The sequence below is a fragment of the Myodes glareolus genome, chromosome 4 (assembly GCF_982192425.1).
Source record: "Myodes glareolus chromosome 4, mMyoGla1.1, whole genome shotgun sequence".
NCBI lineage: Eukaryota > Metazoa > Chordata > Mammalia > Rodentia > Cricetidae > Myodes > Myodes glareolus.
This window is the reverse complement of record NC_142029.1, coordinates 74,514,126-74,540,689: the sequence shown is the minus strand read 5'-3', so window position 1 is coordinate 74,540,689 and position 26,564 is coordinate 74,514,126. Positions and strand designations below refer to the sequence as shown.

At 48.8% G+C, this 26,564-nt stretch overlaps 1 protein-coding gene across 9 annotated transcripts in view; it reads left to right on the top strand.

Moving 5' to 3' along the window:
• Positions 1 to 26,564, top strand: part of Cep164 (centrosomal protein 164) — a 64,608-nt gene that overhangs the window by 24,836 nt on the left and 13,208 nt on the right. For 3 of the 9 annotated variants that reach the window (XM_048416887.3, XM_048416882.3, XM_087905613.1), the window contains 10 exons: positions 778 to 933; positions 1,295 to 1,429; positions 3,480 to 3,557; positions 11,964 to 12,329; positions 13,689 to 13,769; positions 15,816 to 15,899; positions 19,554 to 19,636; positions 21,291 to 21,431; positions 22,297 to 22,443; positions 25,217 to 25,426. In XM_048416887.3, the coding sequence (XP_048272844.3) occupies positions 778 to 933; positions 1,295 to 1,429; positions 3,480 to 3,557; positions 11,964 to 12,329; positions 13,689 to 13,769; positions 15,816 to 15,899; positions 19,554 to 19,636; positions 21,291 to 21,431; positions 22,297 to 22,443; positions 25,217 to 25,426 (1,481 nt within the window). The remainder of the gene's footprint in view (positions 1 to 777; positions 934 to 1,294; positions 1,430 to 3,479; positions 3,558 to 11,963; positions 12,330 to 13,688; positions 13,770 to 15,815; positions 15,900 to 19,553; positions 19,637 to 21,290; positions 21,432 to 22,296; positions 22,444 to 25,216; positions 25,427 to 26,564) is intronic. The other 6 variants (XM_085688690.2, XM_048416884.3, XM_085688689.2 and 3 more) reach the window with 4 other exon arrangements.

Sequence of the window (26,564 nt, the reverse complement as noted above, 5' to 3'; positions counted from 1 at the left end):
CCAGATGGTCGATTCCATGATATCACTACAGCCCTACGCCCCTTACAGAGACCCCTTGAGTCCAACATCTCTTTGCAACTTCTTAGCAGACCCCATAGGGCCAAGCCTGGACCCTCTCCATCATCTTGCAGATGAAGGAAAAGGGAATGTGAGGAGCTGTGAGGAGGTGGAAGGGTCACACATTCGGACCCAGCCTGGATTTTGACTCCAGTTCTCGCTGGCATGAAGGTGACCTTCCCTCAACTCTCCTCTTCCCTCAACTCAACCAGGGAGAGCAAGTCAAAGAGAATGACAAGGCATGTGTTTATGTAGCGGCCTCCTGAGTGCACAGCCCTCTGAGGAGGCCTGCACTTTCTTCTGGTGTTTGTTTCCATCTCTGTCAGTATCATGTTGAGACCACTTTTTTTCTCGGGTCCTCAGTTTTAGGCATCAAGTGTAGAGACTTCTAGTTGCTGGGGTTTATCTCTGTTCCATTCCTCCTTTATCCGGTTCACTTGGTTTGTGGCTCCCAAAAGGGGAGCAGAGCCCCCAGTCTTAGCTTCTGCCAGATGTGAACTAACACACAAGTTACCAGAATCAGGAAGCTGGCCTGCGAGTCTCACCCAGTTGGCACATGGTATTTCTGAATGTTGTGTTTCATTAGCAGTCTCCAAGCGGAGGTGGTTTAAATTTGAACGGGCAGAATTTGGATGCTTTATTTTTATATCTGCCTCCAACACCCTGAGAGCCACGTGGTTTCTGGGGTTTGTAACAAGATGTGTTTGTTCTGTTGCCCAGGTCCTGGGTTCCCCCTTAGCCCCAGTCCAGGCCCCTCTTTGGAGCCTGGCTCCCTTACGAGGCCTTGGGGATGCCCTACCCGCTGCTCTTCGTGGATCTCAGAGTGTGAGCCTGGGGAGCTCAGCAGATTCTGGGCAGCTTGGGGAACCCACGCTGGTGAGTCCTTCCTCTGCTGTGCATGTGATTTGTTTCTGTGGGACCTTTTGGGTGTCCTACTTGGGGCTGTGACCTAGCCCTGAGACACAAGCTGTGACTTCAGAGTTCACCAGCTAGTCTGAGAAGAGTCACTCTGGTGGTGGGGCTGGCCTGGGCTGTAGGGCTACCTTTGCTGATCTCCCCACCCTTGTGGCTGGGACGGTGGGAGTTGGGATGGGAGTAAGCAGTGTGAACTAGTCGCCAGATTCATGGACATGGTGGGACTCGATTGGGGCCCTATCTAGTTGGGAATTGAGGGAGCATGCCAGGGTCGTTCTGGAGGTCTTTCTGGTAAGTCCCTTGTTCCTTTTGTGTTTTGGAGCCTTCACAGGGTCCCAAGACTGCTGCTTGTGCAAAGGGTTCCTTGGGCTCTACCCACGAGGGCAAGCGTACTCTCAGTCTCTTGGCTTTAGGGGAAGAGACCAACGAGGAGGACGAGGAGGAGAGTGACAACCAGGTAATGGTGAGGTGTTGGGAGCCACCTTTTTGGGGTGACTTCTGCCGCGATCCTAGCCTCGGTGGGTTCACATGTTCCAGGGTAGGGGTGTGAGGATTAGAAAAGTTAAGTAGAAGGAGCAGAGATAAGAAAGATCACAGAGAACACAGGATGGTGACGGGAGGGCAACTCAGTGAATACTGAATACTGAATGCTGAATTCTTCTGAGTTCTCCTGTGTTTAATTTCCGTACACTCATATACCCCAGTACTAAAGGGGGTGGAGAAGAAGGCAAAATACTGTTTTAACGTGATACAAAGGACAACTAGAACAGTTACTTGCCCCAATACTTGAGACATCAAGTTATTATTTCTTGAGAAAAACATTCTGTTGTGTAGGCAGTGAACCCACCCTAGACCAAGTATCCTGAGGGAAACCACTCTCTAGGTCAAACCTCCTATTTCTAAAGAAGTAGCAGAAGTATGCTTGAATTCTCTGACCTTTGGTCAGGGTGAAGTGGATCTACCTCCATGGGCCATCTTAATGTCCAAAACACCAACTAACCACACCCTAACTCAGGGTGTGTAGCCACAGTTGTGTCAACAACTTTGAGCAAGCTCAGACTCTCTGACCTCCAGACAAGGTGGAATAGGCTCACATTTTTGGGCCTCCACTGTGAGGTCCCCTTTCTGGCCCGGAAACCCTCTGGGTGTATATACATATTATATATATCTAAATTGTGGTAAATCTCTGTCATACACACAGGTAAGATTTTAACTTATTTTATTCTAGTTCTTTATTTTTAAAGATTTTGTTTATTTATGTATTTGATATAATGATATGGTATCATCACTACTGTCCACTTTCAGAACTTGTTTATAGTCCCAGATTCTAGCCAACAAAAAATACGTTCTTTTTCTTCCAGCCCCTGGTAACCTCTAACTTTGCCAGTTCTCTTTGTTTTATATTATAAAATCACATAGTGTTTTTCTTTGATGTCTGGCACCTTCTCACTCAGCATGCTGCAGTGAGTATGTAAACACTCATTTTGAAGCCTGTTGTGTGTGTTCCATGTTCTGTCTATGCGCTCATCTGTTGGTAGATACATGGATTAATTCTATTTGGCTAACCTCCCAGCCATTTTAAAAATAAATAAAAGTGTTTTTTTTTCCACCCATAACTTTCTTTCTCGACCAGTCTGTATGCCTTTTAGGTCTGAGCTGGAAAATACAACGTATTTGCTTGGCCTTGTGCTCACTGGATAAAGGGCTGCTTTTAACGAGGCCTTAGTGGAGGGCCTGCCCTGAAGTCCCCCAGAGCCTTAGCGAGGCCTTAGTGGAGGGCCTGCCCTGAAGTCCTCCAGAGCCTTAGCAGGGTACCCCTACTCTCCACGCATGCCCTTCGTGTTGGGCTGGCCAGTGTCTTTAGACTTAGCACTGTTTTCTTTTTGTCAGCTTGACACAAGCTAGAGTTATCTGAGAAGAGGGAACCCTGATTGAGAAAAATGCGTCCATAGGATTGGTTTGTAAGCAAGCCTGTGAACCATTTTCTTAATAAGTGATTAGTGTGTGCCCATGTTGTGGATGGTGCTGTCTCTGAACAGGTGGTCCTGACTGAGCTGTATACAAATGCAGGCTAAGCAGTCAGGTGGTGGTGGCACATGCCTTTAATCCATGCTCTTGGGAAGCAGAAGCAGACAGATCTCTGTGAGTTCGAGGCCAGCCTGAGCTACAAAGTGAGTTCCAGGCCAGCCTGAGCTACAAAGTGAGTTCCAGGCCAGCCAGAGCTATTGAGAGAACCTTGTCTTGAAAAATCATAAACAAACAAACAAACAAACAAATAAACAAACAGGCTCAGCAAGAGGATCAATCTAGTAAGATGACTCTTCCATGGCCTCCGCGTTAGTTCTTGCTGCTGATCTTTTCCGAGTTCCTTAGGTGGCCGACTATGCCCTGAGAGTTGAAGCTGAAGTAAGCCCTTTCTTCCCCAACTGCCTTTTGCTCATGAACTCTATCATAGCAACAGAAACCCTAACTAAGACACTGCTCATAGTTGGTTTTTTTTCTTGCAGAGTGTCCGAAGCTCTGGTGAACTTCTCAAGAACCTGCATCTGGACCTCGGTGCCCTGGGAGGTAACTTTGAGTACGAGGTAAGAGCCTGAGAACACTGCTTGCTGGTGAAGCCTCGGGCCTCACCTTTTCTCCTCTGAAGCTCTGCCGTCTGTGGAGCGTATTTGGAAAATGGTCTGTCCAGGATTTCTGGGGTTCAGGGAATCCATTCTCTCAGCTCTCAAATGACCAGTTCTTGGTGAAGTCCCTGCACTAGCTGGTGCTTTGAGCATAATGAGATGTGTGTGCTTATGGCCATGCCTGCCTGTACATTGCACCGGGAAGAGATTTCTTGCCTAGACAGCAGGCAAACTTGGTGGAAGAGATGACATTTGCCCTGGGCTTTGAAGAGAAGCTAGATTTTAGACAGGGGGTAGTCTAGGTAAACGAAGAGCCCAAGCAAAGATTTAAGGGTGAAAAAAAGCAGATGGGTGGGAATAGCTTCTGGAGCATGCCTGCAAGGTCCCGCGTGTCTGCCGCCAGCGTATTTTTTCTGGAGTGCACACAAGCAGTGTGAGTCAGTGTGTATTCACACTCAGACCTTCCATGCATGTTTTGGAGCCTGGACATAGAAGTCTTAGGAACGTTTTCTACTGTGTGTTCTCAGTCTAATGTCTGATTTATTAATTTTTTATTTTTTAACTTCTCACCCCTGATTTATTAATTTCTAAGCCATTAACAGTTCTCTAAATTTTCCTAAAATATTTGTTATAAGCAATGAATCGTGAAGTTTGCAAATTAGATTCATGAAGGCATTTAAATACTGACTGCAGGTCTAAGCCTCACACAGGTCTTATATATTATGTTTTTATTAGTGCCTTCCACACCTTAAAGGCAAAATCACTTTTATCTTATTAGAATGATCACAAAGCTGGCCAGAAAAGCAAAGGTGCTCCCATCACGAATTGTAGTTGACTTCTTTATTATCCCTCTTCTTTGTGTGTATGTGTCTGTGTGTGTGTTGCACATGTATGTTTGCTGAATCATATGCTCAAGTGCACATAGAAGCCAGAGGAGGACATTGGGTTTTCTGTTCTATCACCCACTGCCTAATTATCCCCTCAAGATGCAGTCTCTCCATAAGTCTGGTACTAGGCTGGCAGCCAGCATGCCCCTGCGATCCTCCTGTGGCCACACGTGATTTTTCACATGGGTGCTTAGTAGCAAGCCCTCTCATCCTCTGAGACATCTCCTCAGCCTCCCTTATTATTTTTTTTAAATTGCATTTTAACTTATTTATCTACATATGTGTGTGCGTGTGTGTGTGTGTATGTGTGTGTGTGTGACATATTCTCATTTCATGAGGTTCCTGGGATTGAACTCAGGTTGTCAAACTGGACCAAAAGTGCCTTTACCCACCGAATGGTCTCACTGGCCCAATCTCTTTTTATTTTTGACAAATATTTCTTACTTTCTCCCCACTCCTTGGAGGCCAGGAGTCTCGGTCCACACACTGGCTGACAGGCTCTGAATTGGTACTTGAGACCTCACTGTAGGTGCGTCTCTTAAGGGGGTCTAACTCTACCTTTGGGGCGGGCCCCATTTCACAGTAAAGCTTTGCTCATTATCCTGGAGTCTGTTCAGCCTTTTGGTTCTGCACAGTCAGCTATGTTTTGATTGTGACTTTAACACTTCCTGCCAACTGCAGCCCTTTCCCGACTGTCCCATCTGTATCTCCAATCTGATACACGTCTGCTCTGAAACTGCTCCTTCTGAGCGGAGCTGGTCTGCTGGGGTAAAGAATTCTGTTTGGTTCCCTGTGGGAGGACTTTGTTTTCTTCTCAGCCACGGTTAACCAGTGCTGACTGACCGCTGGACTCAAAGAGGACCCTCAGTTTGCACCTGAGTGGATGTCTGTGACTAGAAGGGGTGTCATGAAGGCTGGCATGTTTGGAGAAAGAGAGTGGTTTCCAGGGAACCAGGCACAGCGAGGGTGAAGATCCTGCATACCCAGCACCTAGCCCACTCCCTGGGACACAGGAAGTGCTGGGTGTCTTTTATTTAGCAGCAGAGAGAACGGAGTGGAGAGTAGACAGGCTGGTGGCTTTCTCACCCTCTGGGTACAGTAGGCGTTTGTTCCTTGCAGTCAGCTGGTGGATTGAGATTCCACTGTAGCTTGATCATAATTGCGTTTTAATGGATTACAGATGTCACCAAGAAAGGTATTTCTCCTTTGATATGGTATGGACTTCTGAAGTTTTGTGTGGGGAACAGGAGCTTTTAAAACATTTTCATAGCTTACTTGGCACCATGGTGGTGGTGGTGGGGGGGAATGTCTGGAGTAGGTGGTGCTTAGACACCTTGTACACCTATCTTCAGTTATCTGCCACATGGGGGTCGGAGTCCTGTGTTCTAACCTGAGGTAGGCATTAGGATTGCTTTCTTGGGGGTGGTGTTAGTGGCAGAGATCAGTGTAGGCTTCTAGGCAGACAAAGCTGCCTCCACTTGGGCACTGACCTTTGAAATGGCTTTGTCTTGGTGTATGATGATCCCCGGCTCCCCAGTCTTGCAGTTAACTCCAGCTGCAGCCGCAGCCCTTCTTCCTGGGTTCCTGCTGCCCCATGTCACCGAGCAGTCACATTGCTCTTACTTCCATAAGAGGGCAGCAGGATGGCAGGAATGCAGCTGTCAGTGTCTCCCTTCACTGCTTTCCAGCCTAAACCCATTGCTAATCTACTGCAGACGGGATGGGAGGGCTCATGGGACCCACCCCAAGAAGGCTTCTGATGGGGAGCTGGAGGCAGAGGGCGATGAGCTGGCAGTGTGTGGTCATGTGGTGCTGATGAAAGGCCATCAAAGGAGAGGGAGGGAGCCAAGGCTTATAAGTCACAGGATGATATCAGTGTGACTGAAAAGTGCTAACTACACCCGGGGTGCAAAGAATTGAGACCAACTGAATGGGCACCCAACCTGGAAAATAACCCTGGCCGATGGTTGGCTTAGCAGGAGTCTCCCTAGAACGGTATGAATGCATGGGCATGTTGCTGAGGCAGCCTCCCCATCCCCCGTCCTGGGTGGATCATGGGAGCCCAAATGCCTCTGTGCTCTGGGCAGGTTAGGGGGTGGGACTGCAACCTGGGGAGCCTCATGACTTTTGAAAAGTGTTAAATATTCACGAGTCACTCCTCTTCACCCCCTCCTTGTGCAGATGGCAGAATCTTGAAATATGCCTTGAAATACAGAAGGACTTGAGACTGTGGCAGGAGGAGGTCGAGGAGTTTGAGCATGGAGAGGCCCAGAGCAGAGCTGTGCACCCAGAGTCTGGAGCAGGACACTGTACAGAGATGTCTGGGGAGTGCATTCTGACTGGGTGCTAGCCCTGGGGATAGCCTGGGGACACTGGCTGGGTGAACAGGAACAATGTGGAGTCAGATGAGACACTTAGACTTTCTGCATCCTTTTGTAGATGACATCCAGCCAGTGTTTAATTTCCCCTGCTTTCTCCACCCATTTCTGGCTGTCCTATGGATGTCATCAATAGATGTGGGTGCAGACCAAGGCCATTTATTTTATTTTATTTTTAAGGCCATTTATTTATTTTAATGGTTGCCTTATTTTAATCAACTTTATGTTTATGTAGGCAGATTGAGATCATCCAGTCACATGAAACTCTTCCTTTTCGGGGAGTGGGAGGGAGCTGAAGGTGGAAGCTGGGGCCGTACACTTTAGGCACACTGTCTATCAGTGAGCCATGCCCCTGCAGAAATTCATCTTCAAGGGTTTAAGCCTGAGAGTTGCCTAGATGAAGCCCAGTGTTCTTGTAGTCAGATTGTGTTCTCTCCACTATAACTATGGGAATCTTGGGCCCGAGAGATGGCTCACTGGTTAAGAGCACTTACTGTTCTTTCCAAGGACCACAGGGCTGATTCCTATCACCCTTATCAGGTGGCTCACAACTGTTTGTAATTCCAGTGGGTCTTATGCCCTCTTCTGGCGAGTAAACCATACACATATGTCACACACACACAGACACACAGATAGACAGATACACACATGAATAAAGCAAAATCTTTAAAAATAAATAAATAAATCAAGACCTACAGCTATTTTTTTTAAAAGGAAAGAAAAAAGAATCTACCTATATCTGGTATCTTCTCCCCCCCCCCCACAGTCTCAGGTATACTAGGCACTTGGTATACTACTGAACTGCATCCCTAGTCACTGAGACACTTTGAGTTTAAGCATTTTTAGTTCAATAATGCTAATACTAATACAAATAAATAATTTTTTTGAGGCAGGGTCTCACAGTGTTGCCTTGACTGGCCTGGAGCTTGTTATAGACCAGACTGACCTTGAATTCACAGAGATCTGCCTGCTTCTGTCTCTTGAGAGCTGGGCTTAAAGGCATTTACTACCTACCACACCTGGCCACCCTCTGAGTTTTATGGTCTACTTGTATTTTCATCATTTTGAATAGTTAAGAGTTAACATTTTATTTCATAAACACTGTAACGAAATAGTCTAATTCACACATAACTTTGGCAAATAAATATTATATCTCCTTCTCCATTTAGGAGAGGAAGAAGGGAAGCCTCAACTCACATCACTCTCCCACACATGCGTTCTTTTTTCTTTTCCAAAACAGAGTTTCTCTGTAGCCCTGACTGTCCTGGAACTTGCTCTGTAGACCAGGCTGGCCTCAAACTCTCAGAGATCTGCCTGCCTCTGCCTCCTAAGTGCTGAGATTTCCACCATTGCACAGTAACACGTGTATTCTTAAAAAAACAAAAACAAGACAACCATAGTTGAGACATTTATATTGCCAGAAACTGGGTTCTGAGCACAATAGGGATCTAGTATGGAAAATTAACAAAGAAACTCATAGCTATTATAGGTATTTGGCAGACTGTCGAGGGACCAAAAGACCAAGGAAGGCTTCCTGGGAGAGGCGATGCTGTGAGAACCGGTAGTTTGTCAGGAGGTGGGGGAGTGTTTGTGTCAAGAATATGTGGCCTAGTGGTAGAGTAGAGGCTTAACATGTGCCACGTCTCAAGATATCTTTAAAAACTAAAGAGAATGTGTGTTGCCAAGTAGAGCAGTAGCACAGTGCTCAAGCACAGGCAGGAGGGGAGGGAGGCACAACACGGTGGGGGTGAACTATGAGAAGCAGCAAGGGCTGTCTGGTGTCTGACACTTCCTCTGTCTCCTAATCCAAAGCTTGTTGCTAGGTAACCCAATTAGGACTAGGTTTCAGCCCCTGATTGAAGGATGAGGACAGGAGAGCCTTCCTTAATTCCAGGATGAACTTGACTAGCACAGACTGGTCCCATTTTCTGAATGACTCTTGTGGTAAACAGGCACCCCTGTTGGCAGAGACTGTTTCCTGGCCACCCAAACCCGAAATAATCACACACAGAAACTATATTAATTGTAACGCTGCTTGACTAATGATTTTATTATATTTCTAGCTGGCTCTTACATCTTGAATTAACCCATTTTTATTAATCTGTATATCTCCACGTGGCAGTGGCTTACTAGGTAAAGTTTTGGCATCTGTCTCCTTCTGCAGCTACATGGTGTTTCTTTGGCTCCACCTATATTCTCCTTTTCTATTAGCTTGGAATTCCTGCCTTGCCCTATTCTGCTAAGCCACTGGCTGAAACAGCTTTATCCATTAACCAATAAAAGCAACACATACGCAGACGAACTTCCCATCCCCCTCCTCCTGTAAAGGTCACTCTCCTCCTTGGAGCGGCAGAGTCTGGTAGACAAGTTGTGGAGCTCCTGCTGAGTGTTGACGGTGTGGCCCCAGCTTGGTGAAGAGAAGGGGCTCACACACACTTGAAACAGCAGCTCTACTCTTAAGTTTTGAGAGTGGTAGGGGTGGTGCTGGTTACTGTCTGCTTCTCCTTCACCTTCTGCTCTTCTTCCAGGAGCAGGCTTGGGACTGCTGGCAGTCGCACCTCCCTCTAGTGCTTCTTAGGTTTGGGCAGTCAAAACTCACAAGCAGGCCCATATGAGACACTTCACTTTTCTCAGTGTTAACTTAGTGCCCCACAGGCAGGGTCTGTCGGGTCATGTGTCATCTAAGGCAGTGGGTGTTTGGCACACTGAGGATGCTCGGAGGATGATTATGGGGTCTCATTATCATAGAACATCAGTGATCATTTCTGGGACCCTGACAGTGTGGATAGGCGTAGTTCTAAGTTCCTTACCTCACTTAATGAGTGTTAACTCATTTAACCCTCCAAGTGGCCCTGTAAGGCGGGCACTCCTTGAATCAATGTCTTTAAGAGGAAGGAACAGAGGCACAATAATTTGCTTGAAACTGCATCTCCTGCCTCCCTTTACCATTCCTCGGGAGCCTGGATTAGCCTGTCACTCGGCTGCCAGATCTGCAGTGGTTCTGTCTTGGCTTCAGCAGACATTGCACTAGAACCACGGCAGATGCCGTGCTGAGGTCTTCTCCTTCGAGCTGCCAGCTTGCTCTGTGATGGTCAGCTTTCCACTGCCATAGTGACTATCTGAGTTAAACCTTAAGCCATATTAAGAAAAGCATTATATCTGCCAGCAGTTTTGAAAGTGAAGCTGTGACCGATTGACCCCTTGTTTTAGGTCTGTGGTGAGGCACAGCTAAGATGTTCACACCTTACGCCAAGGAGCAAAGAGACGAAGGGTGTGCCCCTAATAACCCAAAGACCTCCCAATTTGGACTCATGTTCTAAAAGTTCCATCCCTTCTCAGTAATGCCACTCTGGGGCAAGCCTCTACCACATAGGCCTTTTGACGACACTTCAGATCCAAACTCTAGTACTTAATATACTTCCAGTTTTAATCTTCAGTATAGGGAATTTGGAAGTCTTAAAAATCCATAATCAGGAGTTGTTCAGCCTGACATCCTAAGTGCCAGCACAGATGTTTTTCTGGAAGGACGCTCTGAGCCTGAGCCCAGGAGAGATCACTGGCTGTATTTCTGAGAAGGACTTTGTGTTTCTATTTTGGATAGCTCTATGAAGAATTTAGCAGAAGCAGCCGTGGATTTTTACTAGTGAGTTTGTATGTGTTAAACAGGGTGTGGTCACTGTGTTAAGTGTGCAGCTCAGCTCTCCTTTCAGGAGACCCAGCGAAAGTGGAGTTGAGTCGAACATAGACAGCTGCCAGCTACTGGCCCTTTTGTCTTTTCTGGTTCATGCCAAGATTCCACTTCCTTCTAGTGTGACGGGGTTTGGGAGCAGGGCCCTTCCTTCCTGATGTGGAACTCCTCCGATAGCCTGCTTGAGCGCTCTTCTTGACTCAGATTTGCTCAGAGCTGCCCTGCTGCTCTTCTTTCTCTCTCTGTCACAGGTGATGGACCTGTGTCCTCCTTGTCGCCTCTGCCCCATCTCTTACCCAACTAATCCCATCTAGACATCTGCTTCTCAGAGACCCCAAGTTGAGAGTCCTGGACAGAAGATGCTATCTGTGGGGTTGCTGGTGATCAGCTTGTGTAAGGAGACTTGGAGAAGAGGGGTACCCTCCCCATATTTTTCCCTTTCTGCCTTTGAAAAATGAATGAAAAGTAAAAGCTCTTGTCTTTGCTATTGTCCTCTTGCATGGTGTCTGTCATCATTCTGAGTAAATATTGAGGGTTTTGAGGTCTGAGGGTTTGACTGATGGGGCTGAGGGGTCTGCTAGATGATGGCAGAGTGGCAGTAATTTCTAAGCCCAGTTTGATGTGTTTGTACCATCATACAAATTACCATTCAGTTTATCTGGATGTGGGTCAGGGGACAGCAATCTGTGTTTTGCTACACCATTTGGGCAACTGAAGAGATGGCTTATGGTGGTTTACAGCACATACTGCTTTTGCAGAAGACCTGAGTTCGGTTCCCTATATTGGGTAGTTCACAACTGCCCATAATTCTAGTTCCAGTAGGATCCAGTGCTTCTCTACAGACACCTGCACTCGCATGCACACGCCTGCATTTGCACATGTACTTAAAATATGAAAAGAAAAGCTGTTTGGGAGGACTGGGGAGAAGGATCAGTGGGTAAAGTGCTTGCTATGCAAGAATGCAGACATGCGTTCTGATCCCTAGCACTCATTTAAAAATCCAGGCAAGTCAGCATACATCAATCACTCTAATGGTGTTAGCAAAGAGAAAGGCGGGTTCCTGGAGCATGCTGGCTAGTTAGTCTGACCAAATCGGTGAGCTCCGGATTCAGTGAGGTGCCATGTCTCAGCAACTGAAGAAAACAACTGACGTTGACCTCTGGTGTCCATATGTAAGTTCATACACGTGCAGTGCATACACATACATAGACAGACACAGACGGACATAGACACAGACACAGGCACACACACACACACACTCACACACACACACACACACACACACACACACACACACACGATAACAGGGTCAGAGCTTACAAAGACTACCTGAGAGTCAGAGAATGGCCATTCCATCTTGTGTCAGTCTCTAACCTTTTTGGCTAACTTTCCTGACATTCTCTTCACTCCTCAGGAGTCTCCGAGATCCAGCCAGCCAGTGGACAAGAAGGATGTTTCTCTCAACTCAAATGCTGATCGGCCCCCTACTCCTGGCAAGCTGTTCAGTCAGGGTGCTGACAGCAGTCTGGGCAGTGTTGATGGCAGCAGATCCCAGGGAAGAGTGGCAAGTCCCCAGAGCGCACAGAAAGAAAATGAGAATCCCAAGATTTCTGCAAGTCAGGTGGCTCCTAGGTGGGGCCCTGGGGGTGATCACCCTGCGAAGGACTCGAAGAAGGAGCGGGCAGAGGACATAGTGGAAGCAAAAGAGGAGGGTTCCAAGAGGGAAGGTGCAGCCAAAGAAACTCCCGCCCTGGAGGAGAACACATCAGATGCCAGTGAGGTAAGTCCCTTGGTCCCAAGGCAGTTGTCAGCTGGGACCTGCTGCTGCTCTCTCCAGCTCCTCATAGCTTCCTGCCTCCATGTCTGTCTTACCGAGTCAGGCAGTCAGGCGCTGAATCCAGCTGTCAGCATCAGCCAGAGCCCTTAATTGTGACAAATATGCCCAGACCCAGCAGGAAGTAAATTCCTGAATGAAACGGCAAACCTGCTGGTCCTGGGAATTCAGAGCAGAAATGTGCTTTTCCATTGGCCCCTCCTGGGATATCCACGCTCTTTGTTCCTCCTCATTACCTCTCCCCGCCTGTATGTTGTCTTGGTTTGCTGCAGTCTGAGTTCCTACAAAGAAGGATAGGTGTGTGTGTGTGTGTGTGTGTGTGTGTTGGGGTGGGGGTGAGGCTGCTAGAGTTGAATGTTCTGCACCAGCATAGGTAAGTCATAGTACAGAATGGCTCTTCTCATCCATTTCTATGACAATTGTACCAGGCCCAAACATGCAGGTGGTTGCATTTATAAAATTGCTCAATAATCAACATGGTTAGAAGTAGGTCTCTCTCTCTCTCTCTGTCTCTGTGTGTGTGTGTGTGTGTGGAGAGAGAGAGAGAGAGAGAGAGAGAGAGAGAGAGAACCTTTGGCATTATAGCTTTTCATACCCTTAGTCTCTCCTCATTTAGACAGTGAGGGAATTTATTTAAAGAGCTTGTATCTAATGTATCTAATGTATCTAAGTCCTGGAAAAGACACTTCCAGAGCTGGTGAGATGGCTTAGTCCTTAAAGTGCTTGCTGGACAACATGAAGATCTGACTTTGGCCCCCAGAATCCATCTTAAAAGCCAGGTGTAGTGATGAGCATTTTAGAATCCCAGTGCTAGGGAGGGGGAGATAGATGGATCCCTGGAGCTCACTGGGCAGCCGGATCAAATGGACTTTGGGCCAGCGAAAGATTCTGTCCCCAAAACAAAATGGATGAACATCATGAAGGGCAACACTTGGATCGAAGCTGACTTATGGCTTCTACACACATGCACGCACACACACATACCCACGCACATGAGTGTGCATACTCATTAAGATACACTTTATTTTTTTCAGATAGTGTCAAACATCTATACTGATGACTTCCTGTCTCCACTATTCTTAGCTCCCCTTTCCTGTTAATCCCACTCTGATTTGGTGTGTGGTTGTCCACTATTAGCATCAGCACTTAGCCCAGTTCTTATATAGGTGCTTATGTCTGTTAGTTTTCAAAATGGGTAGATTTTTGGCTTGGACTTAGACCTATGTTGGCCCTATGGGCCAACTGGGAATTCATGGATAGCATCCCTGAGCTTGGGAGGTGTTTCTCTGTCATGTGTTCCTGCAGGAGTCAGAGATCCTTGAACACTTGAAGGACCCACAGCTCTCAGAGTCCGAGGCTTCTGTTTCCAAGTCTTTCCTTGGCCTGGTGAGTTGCAGTGAGCCGCAGGGGGGTGGTATGAGAGAGCCTGGTGTTTCTCTTCCCCCAGAGAAGTAGTTTACCAGTGGTCACACAACTGGAAAGTGGGGCACTTAACCCTCAAAATTATGTAACATGAGGGCTGGGCTTGTTGGGGTTTCTGTCCCGCCTGGTACCCCACAGCCGGCAAGTCCCAAAGAAAATTACACAGAGGTCTCCATAAGTTATAAACTGATTGGCCCATTAGCTCAGGCTTTGTATTAGTTCTTATAACTTATATTAACCCATTATTCTTATCTATGTTAACCACATGGCTCAAAATTAGATCTTGTTCTCTCTCTCTCTTTTGAGACAGGGTTTCTTTGTGTAGTTTTGGAGCCTGTCCTTGAACTTGCTCTGTAGACCAGGCTGGCCTTGAACTCACAGAGATCTGCTGCCTCTGCCTCACAAGTGCTGGAATTAAAGGTGTGTGCCACCACTGCCCAGCCTAGTTCTACCAGGGGTAGCTCTGCCCCCTCCAGCTTGCTGTGGGAATGGAGCGAGGCAGAGCATAGACTGTGGAGTGCTAGTGTCAGCGCTCTCACTGTGTGAGCTGCCTGGGCCTAGCAGAACAGTTATATCCAGGAGGCTCCAGGACTGGCTGCTCCTGAACTGCCAGGCCATCCATGATTTCTGTGTCCTGGACCTTCATCTAGCCTGCTGGATCTCAAGTCCATTTGCCAAGTCTGATTCTTAAAGGGGAGATTCGGCTACTTTTGGCCCACTGGTACCTCTGCATGTCCCCTTCCATCTGCTTGGAGGAGGCAGCTGTAAGGGAAGGGATTAGTGGAAGAGGGTCAGGGATGAACAGGGCAGACAGGAGGGGACAGAAGAGTTAGACAGCTGAGTACTTTGGCCCCACACTGAGCCACGGGCTTCAGGAGCAGATGGCAGCTGCATTAGATAGAAGTAGAAATCAAACTGGAGGGAAAATATCAAAATCCAAGACAACCCCACAAACTAGAAAGGCTAGAAAGGTAAACAAAAATCAAAACAAACACGCAAAACCAAAACAAAAACCCACAAAACCAAAATCCATTATTGGCAAAACCCGAACAAAACAAAACCCATCCAAATCCCAAAACAAAGCAACAAAAAGCCTATTTAACCAACTAAAGACTTGACAATGATGGATACCTGTTTCACTGAACTCTTGGAAACAAGTGGTCTGGTCTCTCCAAAGCTGCCACCGTGTGCTGCTGTGCCCATCAGCTGGAAACAGCAGGACCAGACCTTTTCTGGGCATCCCACCATCCATCAGGGATGACAGAACTGTCCCCATTTGAATACTGTGGATAACAATCCTTTACTAAGCCCAGCAGGATCTTTGGCTCAGAAGGGGTGTGGTGTGGTCCTGTGGCAGCCAAAGGGCAATGAGGAATTGGGCTTGGTGTGGGCACCTGCTGCATGTCCCCAAGAGTACTCTGGATAATGATAATGAATCCCATTGCCTAGAGAAAGAGAGCCACCTCTGTGTAAAGAAGAAAGGAATGAGCTGGAAGAAGCCCACCAAACCTCATTTCCAAGCCACTCGGGGGTTTGGGTTTGCTGACCTCCTGCCCTGCTTGGGGATGGGATGGGTGGGGAGAAAGAGACAGCTGTGACAGCCATGCGGTGCAGCATGTGCCATAGAGAGGCAGGCCCAGGGCTTATCTGACCTGCAGCCCCCTTCTTGCCAGCTTTTTGTCCTGGGCCGAATTTCATGTCCTCCGCAGCCTGTAGCTACATCCATGAGGGCATAAGCATTTCAGTCTTGTAAGGTTGTTTTTGTCTATAATTATACTATGAAAATACCCAATATATAGAAAAATCAGAAAAATCTTCACATTCTCCACTTATTGTCTACAGGGAATGTTTGCTTCTGCTTCCCTTATCATCTTGCCTGCTTTGAGAACCTAATTAGGTGTCCCGTGTTGAGCTTGGTGCCTAGGACACAGTGCACACCTTCCTGAGAGGCTGGCAGTCACTGACCCTGACAAGGGCAGAGCTGATTTTTCTCATCTCCACCATCTCTAGGACTTTGGATGTCGCAATCAGATCTCAGAGCACCTGCTGGATGGTGACATGCTTTCTCCGGTCTTGGGTAGAGCCCACCTAGAGGTGAGTCTGGGTGGGCTAGGCTAGGGCCTCACTTTCTCTGGTAGCTACTTTTAGAGGTGATCCATAAATAATTTCTGCCCACTAGTGTGGACTTCTGGAATCCTCTCCCTCCAGACACTTTCTTCTGATGGGGCTTCTGGCCGTGACTGCATGTTGCTGCTCTGCATTGAAATATTTTTGCCCTGCCACGTGTCCATTCATTCATATAGCATCCGAGAGTTAGCCACCTGCCCACCCATCCCTTCCGGCTTTGCCACCTAGCAGCTGGGTCTACAACTCACCTTAGCTGTCTGCACACGCTGCACCTTGTGACTGCTCTGCCAGCCTTGCTGCTTTCCCCTTGGCCCCTGCATTCTCTTCTTTATGCTCTAAGGCCTAGTGCTGGTGCCTGCTTGGAGGAGGTGACTTGCCCCTCTCTCTGCTATGGAAACTGGTCTCTACTCAGGAAGATACAGAGGTGCCTGAAACACAGATGCTGCCCTAAAAGGGGCTTAAGTCAGGGCAGTTGTTTTTCCCTTTTGTGGGCTTCTAGAAGAGGGATTCTGGCACATGGTCTCACGGGTTTTAGGGAGCAACTGGTTTGAGTGGCTGGGAATCTATTGGGTAAAGCAAGAGGATGCTTAATATGAACCCAGCCTGGTGTGTGCTGGTGTGTCCTAGCATGTGCTGGTGCATACAAGGTAGCATTTTCAGACTGCATTTGAGCCCCACCCACTCTCTTGGGTCTGACTGGTGCCTTCCCCGGGTGGCTACCCAGTTACCAGGTCTCTGTTAGACTTTGGGTACCCCCTATTTGCAGTGCTGAGGATACGAAGGCACGGAGACAGGGTTAGGTAGGGCCGGTAGGGTTAGGTAGGGAGGGCTTGGAGCAGGTGCACTGTCATGCCCCTCTGATAGCAAGTGGGTAGGAAAGCCACTAGCTCCATAGGGCAGGGTGAAATGGGGGCTGTGTTCCAAAGCCTCAGTGCTACCTGACTTACTTGGGAGCTTTGCAGAAGATTATTTCTGGGCCCACCTGAGCCCTAATGAGACCAGCAGTCCCTTCTGGCTGCTCTCATTTGGTATAGATCAGGGTCAGGGATTGTCTTGGATTTAGTTCTCAGCAGCTACTACCTGGTGGCAACCAGTTCAACAGAGGAAGGTCTGGTTCATGTTGGATTGCGGGTGGTACTGGATACCATGGCTGACTGGCTGGCAGTGCGTCCGACAGGGCCCAGTCTGTAGCTGTCTCCTGTTCTCAGGGTATGGAAGAATGGAGCTGCAGGAGGGAGCAACAGCTGTTTCCCAGCATGGACAGAACCATAGGTGCAGTCTTCTCTGTGGTCCTCTGGGGTTCTAGCCCTACTTCCCCTGCTCTCATCTCTCCCAAGGCTAGGAACAGGAAGGGCTTTAGAATTATACTACCTTAAGTTGTGTCCATCTCCGAATTATTTTGAGGACTAGAGGGGTAGCATAGTGGTAGAGCATTTACCTAGCACATGTGAAACCCTGATTCCATCCCCAGCACCGGAAGAAAATGATACAGCTTCAGATGTAAATGACGTATAATAAACTGCATATCTATAGAGAAAAATTTGATACATTTTGCCATATGTATTCCTTTGAAGCTGTCATCACTGTCAAGATAATAATTCCCCCTTCCGTTGCTGGACATATAGGACTTTGTATCTGCTAGATGAGTTCTACTAAGCTGTCTCAGCACCCTGGTCCCTGCCCTTATAAAAACAAAACCATCTAAGCTACTCAGGCTTGTCTTAGACTTGCAATCCTCCTGCTTCCACCTTGGGACTAGATCTTAAAAACAAAACACAGGAGCTGAGGTAAGGCTGGGGTCCTGTGGTCCTGAGAAGTGTTGGGTTAGAGGCGCTTAGCCTTGCTAAACGCTTATTTTGCTCTGCTTTCCAAGAGTGCCACCATGTCCTTCCCCTGTTGGGGTCCTCGTTTCCTTTCCTGGGGCAAAAGCTCTAGGGAGAAGTAAAACTCTCCTGGAGGCCCACTGTCCGGCTCTCCCCAGGTTATCCCTTCTCTCTCAGGAAGCTGCTTCTGTTTGTTGCAAAAGGCGTGAAGCAAGAAGGGGGCAGACGGAATGATGAGGTCTGTGGCCAGCTCCACTCCGCCTCTGTAGCCTCACGGTCCTGGAGCTCTTTGTGGCCTTGGGCTCCTTTTGAGCTTTCATTGCAGTCACCCTGTTTTGTTACTTAGATTCTGGTTTGTGAAGTGCAGTTGGTCTGTGCAATCCTTTTCTTTGAAAAAGTGAGAGCAAGAGGATGATTGCACGCGGGTGGTTTGTGGGGAAGATTCGTGGTAAGCGGAACACTAGGAGGGGACTGGGTTGGGCTGGGGAGGTGTCATTGTGTGTAGGCTCTGCCCAGGCTGATGCAATGAAGAGTGGCAGCCCTGGCAGGGAATCCTTCTGCTTCAGGCTCTGAAAAGTACTCACAGGTGGCATTGCTAGTTTTAATGTAATTTGGGAGAGCTGGGTTTTCATTTGTAAGCCTTGCCCTTCCTTTCCTATCCAGATGACAGTCAGACCAAATTCCGTTTCAGGCTGCCAGAGGAGAACATGTGTGAGGGGTGCTGAGGACTGGGACCCCACTGGGAAGACAGAGTGGTCTGTCCTTCCCTACCTCTCCCAGTGACCTCTGAGTCCCAGAGCAGACGCTGCTCCTGTCAGGAGGGCCAGTCCTAGAGTGGGGCTGTCACAGAGCTTTTCTCGGCTGAGGAGAAGATGGGAGCGCAGGAACTGGTGTTGTGGCCTGGCTTCCTTGGCAGAAGTTAGGTTCATGTGTAGGACATTTCACCCTTACCTGGGAGCCAAGCTTTATCATGCCATAGTTGGGGGAGGAGTCGCTTGAGGCAGGACGTTCTGGAACAAAGAGTGGATCCCAGACTGACATCACCACTACATTTCTTTAGGAAATATTTGAAATCATCAGATATTGCCCTTTTTTTTTTTTTTTTAAAAAAAAAAGACAACTTGCTAAATTTGCCTAGATACTGACGATGTAAAATAAGATTTGAGAGTCTCAAGAGTTTATTTTCAAACAGATGCTGTAATAGCAGACTGTGGGACAGGGGGCTCATTGTCTTCTGACGGAGCTCATGTCCTAGAATGGAGCAGTGGAAGGAAGGTCGCTGCCCTCCCCGAGAGTCAGGCACCCTCCAGTTTGGGGCACAGCCTCCCTTCTCCCACCTAAATTCTGGTGCTTCAGAATTCCTTCTTTCTGGTGTGCTTGCCCACTGCCTTTGGTCAGCCTATTTTATTTTATTGGTTAGCCTATTTTATCACCGCCAGCCGTGATGAGCCAGGCCTCAGTGAATTTGAGTGTCCATGGGGATCCTTGCCTTCTCCTTGCAGCTAGCAGTGCAGGCTCTAGGCAGCGGGCCAGGCTCTTGGGTCCTCCCCACCCCCACCTCTGGCTCCTATTTCTGTGTGAGTGACTATACTTATTTGTCTCCTGCTCCAGCTGTGGGCCAGGGACTTAGCCAGAGCTTAGGAAACTGCATTTTACAGTAGACAGACGTGTTCTGTGTCTCAGTGTCCTGGCCTCTCCAGACATACCTTAGTGCACCTACTGAGTGTCTGACTCAGGATAAGAGACCCTCGCAGTGCATGGCCCTCTAATGCATTTCTCCCTGACTTCTTGTTTACAGGCCCAGGGGTTAGGCCAAGAACGAGATGACAGCCAGTCCAGCAGAGCTGAGCCACAGAGCAAGCATTCCCAAGTCTCTGAGAGGTACAGTGGGAGGCTGCCCCAGGGACCCAAGGCATTCTGTGTCGTCAGGGTGGTGTGGGCTTGGGTAGAATTCCTGGTCCTTATGGTTGGCATTGGTGTAGTATGCCCTTGCTGGAAGACAGATGGTGACCCGGCTGGATGGCAGTACAAGGTGTGTGTATGTGGTGTGGGGGTGGGGGTGGGATGAAGCCTGCCTGTGGTGGTGTACTGTGACGGGAGTGTGAAGTGTCACTTGGCAGGACTTTGCACATGGCCATTTGGTGGGTCCAGGGCTCTGAACTCTTTATTGGTTTGGGCTGATTTAGCTGGATTAAGCTGTGAGTATCTGGTCATGAGCCAGGGCTGAAGTGGTCTGTTGGGTGTCTGGAGAGCCATGTTCTTAGGTACTGAAGCGCTGCATTCTGAGCCAGGGTTCTTCCTGTGATGGCAGAGGTGGAGGGGGAGGGAGAGGGAGGGAGAGGGAGAGAGAGAAGGAGGAAGGGAGGGGAGGAGAGGGAGGGAGAGAAGGAGGGAGGGAGGGAGGGAGAGAGAAAGAGAGAGAGGTCCTGTGATGTAGAGATGATTGTGCAGACTTTCTCTCTCTCTCACACATACACACACAACACACACAAGTGTGCATGTGTATAACACATAGTAGTCACACATGCAGCAGGACAACATCCTCCTCAGGTCCCCTCGTCTCATCCCATAAAAGGAGGAGGGCTACAACCCAGTGAAAATGTAGGGTAGTAGTCATGGCTTCTTGGATCTGAGAAAGTGGTCTGCACTCTTCCTTCTTTGCTGTATTCACTGATGCTTCCTGCTCTGGCTACTTTCTGACCACTTGAGTCTGGCATTACCTTTCTCCATTTATTTTTATTTATTTTTATTTTATGTGTGTGATTTTTTTTTAATGGATGTATGACTGTGTACCTGGAGCCCAAGGAGGTCAGAAGAGGGTATTGAATCCTTTGGAACTGGAGTTACAGATGGTTGTGAGCAGCCATGTGGGTGCTGGGGATTGAACCCAAGTCTTCTGTAAGAGCAAGTACTCTTTTTCACTGAGTCATCTCTCCAACCTATCCTTGCCCCATTGAAATATATTTTTATTTGATTTTTAAGTGTGTGTCTATGTATGAGTCTCTGTGTGTGTCTCTGTGTGTGCATGTATGTGCACTCATGAATATGAGTGCCCACAGAAGCTAGAGGTGTAGGATGCCCTGGAGCTGGAATTACAGGCAGTTATGATCCATCTAACATGGGCGCTGGGAATCGAACTCAGGTCCTTGGAAGAGCAATACAGATGCTCTGAACCACTGAGCCATCTCTTCAGGCCTTCCTTTCCCCATTTTCCCTTAATTTTTTTCATCCCTCCCTGACCCCGGTGATAGTGAATTCTGAGGGTGGACATACATGTGAAGGTGTTCAGCTGTTGTACCAGGCAAATGCAGCTGTAAGCCTGCAGGAGGGAGCTGAGGGGGAGGCTGTCTTGCTGCCTGTGTGACCGCTATGTCTAAAGCCTCTGTAGGTGTGGGGTGCAGTGACCCCTGTCCAGATGAGGGGGGACTGGTGCACGCTTTCTACCACACACATTCTCTTCTTGCTTTCTGAGTGATGGCCTGACCCTGCTCCTCTGGCCGCCCTGACCAGGTTATTGTTCCCCATTTCTGTCAAGGGAACAGCTCCAGAGTACCCTGCACAGCCAGGCTGTGGAGGAAGGACTTCTGCAGACCCCGGAGGGGCAGCCTGAGTGGAAGGAAGAAGAGTCTGGAAAGGACTCTGTAGCCAGCCCCACCCCACAGGCCCCCCTTCAGAGGTAAGGCTGAGGAAGACGGGTCCCTGAGGGTGGTGGCCTCTCCACGTGTCATTGTAATAGTGAGGAACAGAGACAGGGATGAGAACTGTTGTAGACACTGTAGCCAGAGCAGCAGAAACCAGGGGTAGCGGGCAGGGTCGAGGTGAGGTGGTGAATCTGCTTCTTCATAGTTCTCAATTTACAGCTGAAAGTAGGGTAGCCAGCTTGATGGGGGAGCCATAGGAACTCTTGAATAAGAGTGCACCTCCTCCTGCCAGGGCAGACTGCTATTGCCCTGGCCACTGCACTCCTGCTAGGGTCTGCTAGGGACCCCTCCCTTTCATCTCCATCAGCATTTCCCAGCAGGCATTAGCCCACCTCTAGTCTTGCACAGGCTAAGCTGAAGCACTGTTTTGTCCTGAGCCCAGCCAGATGGCAGTGCAGGGCCCCTGGATCTTCTGAAGCCAGATGGAAGGACCTTTCTGTCCCAGCCTGGTCCGGAGCCCAGGGTGTATTTGCCAGTGTCTCTGTTCTCCTGGCAAAAGGAAGATGTTGGTCTTAAGAGTCATACAGTTTGAATGAGTTGCAGGGGAAGCTGAGCTGTAGCAAAGTCCAATCAACAGCATCCACTGAACACCTGCTGTGTGTAGTGCTTTTTGGGTGATGGGACCATCTCTCTTCCCATGCGGGTGGGAAAGTTTGGTCTTCACTTCTAATGGCAACAGAAGAGGCTGGGAGAGAGGGGGATTGGGGAATGAGGCAGGCAAGTTTCCCTGGGGCTGCCCTCCTTGTCTCCGCCACAGCTCTTTAACCCCGAATAGGCTGTAAGCTGAGCCCTTCCCTCCCTAACCGGCTCTAACACAGTTGCTTCTTTATTGCTTGCAAGGGAGCAGGTCCTGAGCCTGCCTGCTTTCCCTGAGAGGTCTGAGGAGAAGCACTCCCAGGCTGAAGAGCTGGGTCTTGGGCAGCAAGAGGCTGAGGAGCCTGAGGAGAAGGTGGCAGTCAGCCCCACCTCATCTGTCTCTTCAGAGGTGTAAGGGCCAGTTTTATGTGTCTGTTCTGTCTTCCAGTGTGTGGACTGCTTGAGTGCCTGTTCCCCTTGAGTGGTGGCAGGAGGGGAGTGAAGGATGCCTTCATCCTTGGTGCTCCATATGCAGCTTTGAGGGCTCCACTAACCATCACTGATTCTTGCCAGGTCTGAGCATGGGTGAGGGGAACCTTGAGACTTGTTAACAGGAACCACGAAGCATGAGTTTTCTCTTAAAACAGATATGGAGTGTTTTAGAAAGAAGATAGGGGCTCAGGGAGGGGAGGGGCTTGCTGGTGAGTCACATAGTGAGCAAACTTGCTCCCTAGAGCCCTGACTTTTGACTTTAGGCCTGAGGTAGCTGTGCCAGGCTCTCCCCCAGTGAATGAGGGGTACAACGGGCCCAGGGTTGTTGAACAGACAGTTTTTCTGCTGGTGACTCACTGAGAGCTCCCCAGGTCAAGGGGCTCATTATCTCATGACTTCATCTCATCATCCTAACCCTGCCGGAGTCACGTGGGCATGCAGCAACCACATTTCTTTTTCAGACGGTGAGCTATCGTGCAGTGACGAACATGGCTTTCTCAGGTCTCCTGTGTGACTGTGACCCAGTGAATCAGGGCATTGTTCACAAGGACAGGAGTTGAGTGTGAGAGAGGAAGCTAGATAGAGGTCAGGGGATGGTCCCAGACCCTCTGTGGGGAGGCCAGAAGCTTGGCTTAACTCCTCTCCAGACACCGTGACTGCCCAGTGCCCCGACTTCATGTTTCTTCCTGTCTCAGTGATGCTGTTCTTCCTGGGGTTTCCAGACATTTGACTGGCCTCCTAGGCTCACCTGCTTTTCTTTCCTTGAGTCTTTTCCCCTGGGAATCGGTTGTTTTTTCAGAGTAGTGCAGGAGTTCTGTATCGGGCAGCTGAGTCCGAAGGGTTAGGCCGTAGACATCATCATCTGCATCTTTTATTAGCATTTGTGGAATAGTAAATGGATCTAAGCCACTGGCTGGCTGTGTAGCTCAGTGGTAGAGTGTTTATTTGCCTAACATATGCAAGATTCAATTTCAATTCCAGTGCTGCTGCAGAGAGTCCGGGTGTCTGACTCTAGCTTAGCAGTAGTACCTTTACTTCTAGGACTGCTCCAGGGGGCTGCCTCGCCCTCCCTGCCTTCCCACCCTTGCTTATCCCTGTGTATCTCTGAGTTACTTAGTATCCAGCCTGCCTGGCCTCCCATGACTGGAAACTGGGTCTCACAGAGGTTGATACCTGAGCAGTTGGCCTAGAAACCAGACCCACCTCTTCTTTCTGAGTCCTCAGCTTGCTCTAGGCTCTCTCAGGCATCGTTCAATGCTTTAGACCTAAGCAAGGTCTTCAGGATACCCAAGTCTTTAAACCAGAGAGGCAGGAGACAGGCTCATTTGCCTGTGCGTCAGGTGCGCAGGCGGGCTCACTGGTGTATATAGCCTGGGCACGTATGCTCTGATGTCCCATCTTCCTGCAGCATCTGTCCCTAGGGCTACACACAACTATGCAGCCCACATGGGAGACAGACATTAAAAGGTACTGTCGTTGGGAAAAGATGCTTTCTGCCAAGAATGGAAATGAGTTGGAGGGTTGATGAGGCAGAGAGCTGGGCAAGGAGGCCTGTGTGGAGGGCAGTATTCTCAGAGGAGGTAGCAGCCATGTTGCTGTATCTGCCATCAGTTGGCTGTGTCAGGGGACTCAGGAAGCCAGGATGTGGAAGGAGGGAGGGGACAGAGTTGGGAGGAGAGAATTGATAGTGTGGCTTAGGGTTATTTTCTGAATTCTGATTTTAGAAACAGGGAAGGACAGGTCTTGACTGTATTTTCTGTTTCTCACTAGCATCTGTGGGTTGCAGTGGGGTTCTTCACCCCGTTCTCTTCTGCCATTTTGGTCTGTCCCCTCCTGCTGCCTTCCGTCTGCTACGCTGCTGAGCCGGAGGGAGGGGTTTTAGGGCTCTCAGTCAGGCGGGCTCCCCTGTTTGACTCTCAAGTGGTTCCTGGATTCAGGTCCTGCCCACATGCTCCTGCTGGAGTGAATCATGGCCAGTCTGTAGTGTCTGAGCACTGTGCAAGAAGTGTTTCTGTGCTGAGAATTCCAGTACCAATAGGCACCCGGCAGTGCGCATGCCTCCTGGCTTTGAAGGAAGTAAAATACTTTATCCTGATACTCTTCATGACTGTATGTCTTCTTAACAGTCCTCTGTGCACTCAGGTTAACTCAGAGTTTCTCACCATTTCCAAACATTAACGTAACCGTGTACTGATGACAGCATTTCATCGCATTCAGCTCAGAAAGCACCTGGCTCCTTTGGTATCAAGGCAGGGAACTTTGTAGCTTCTTCTGCAGTTCTTCTACATGGCCTTGGCCTCTCCTTGATTTGGGAGGCAGAGAAGAGACTCTGGGACCTATTTCTGAAATGAGCCTTAAGTAGTAGGCAGAGCTATAGTAGGGACATGGAGACAGAATTGCACCACCCCAGGGGAGAGCCCATGAGGAAAAACTTTCGATCTCTGCTCTGCCAGAAGCCGCCCCTCAGGCCACAGCCTCCCAAGGCTGTTAGGAACTGTCCCCCTCCTAGGATCCTGGATCTTATCCAGTCCAGGCTTATTCCAAAAGACAGATGCTCACTGTGTCTTACTGCCAGCCCCTGTGTGACCTGTCTGGGGGCTCCCCCATTAGAGTTTTGGCGTGATGTTCTGTAGCTTTTGGACCTTGGTGGGCTCTAACACTGTGGTGGTAAGCTGCCCCCTTCCCTACGCAGGCAAACCACAGAGCCTGCAGCTCCCCAAAAGCAGTTCTCAAAGGCTATACTGAAGGCCGCAGACGAGGCAGTGACCCAGGAACCGAAGGAAGACCAGAGGCGGCTGCTGGAGCAGAAGAAAGAGAGGCAGAAGCAGCTGGAAGAAAGGCTGTGGCGGGAAGAGGAGGAGGAGGTGCAACGGCTTTACCAGCAGAAGGAGAAATCTCTCAGGTCTTCTTCTTCTCAGGGCAGGGGTTTGGGGAAGGACGGGCACCCTTTTCCTGTGCTGATGTATCTGGGATGCCCACAATCTCACCAAAAGTAACTCCTAGAAAACTCTCCCAGAAACTTCTGTTGGTACTGCATTGAGTGCCCAGGGAAAACCTGTCTGGCCTGGCTCCTTTGGTGACAGCAAGACTGGAGAGGTGGTCCTTCAGCTAGTCTTTCTGCCCTAGAGTAAAAGCAGGGTTCTGCTCAGAAGAAAGGGGTGAATGGCTACCAAAAAGGTAAAAAGCAGCGTGTCATAGCCCTCGGCCAGGAAAAGCCTTCAGAAGCATGTGAATGTTCTTTGTTGACAGTTTAATGCCACGGCTTGTCCTTTTAGACAGAACATCCAGGAGCAACTGAAAGTTATTATTTTTAGACCATAGATAGCAAATCTATGCCTCATTTTGAGGAAACAAAACAGATAAGCGTCACCTTAATGGTGGGAGGTCAGGTTCAACCTCTCATTAGCCCAGCACAGGCTCCCTGCCCCAGGGTCCACCCTCTGTCACATCTTCTTGTGTCCACAAGTAGTATCCTCTTCTGGCCAGCTAAAGGTCAGGGTGCAGCCAACGGCTTCCCTTAGAGTACAGCACCTCCAGCCCGAGGGTGGCTCCTAAGCTTGCTGTGGAGACCAGGGTGCCGGAGGTATGTCTCAGGGCCTAGAACATGCTAGTTGCTCCCCAAATGGTATTTCTTGCCTTGATTTTGGGTAGAAATGAATAGTTTTAGCCAGTAATGACTAAGTGATTTCTCTGTGGGTAAGAGCCTTGTCTGGGTTTCTCTTTCCACACAAACTTTCTTGGGTGTGGATTCTCCTCCTTGCCCTTTTGTTAGATGTGAAATGGAGAGCTTGGATTGCTCTCAGTTCCCCCTCAGCCCTACATTCATGTTGGCTGTGTAAATTTTGCCATGGAAAAAAAGGGTTTTGGGGTCTTAAAGGAAGGATTTGTACTTTGCTCACATTTTGCTCCTTACCACAGAGGAAGAGAGTGATATAAATAGCTTGAAATAGGAAATAATCCCAAGCCTGCTTTGTCTCTGGATTTCACTGGTCTTTTGATCATGTTTTTCTTAGGGTTGAACTTTCTGGCTGCACTGCACA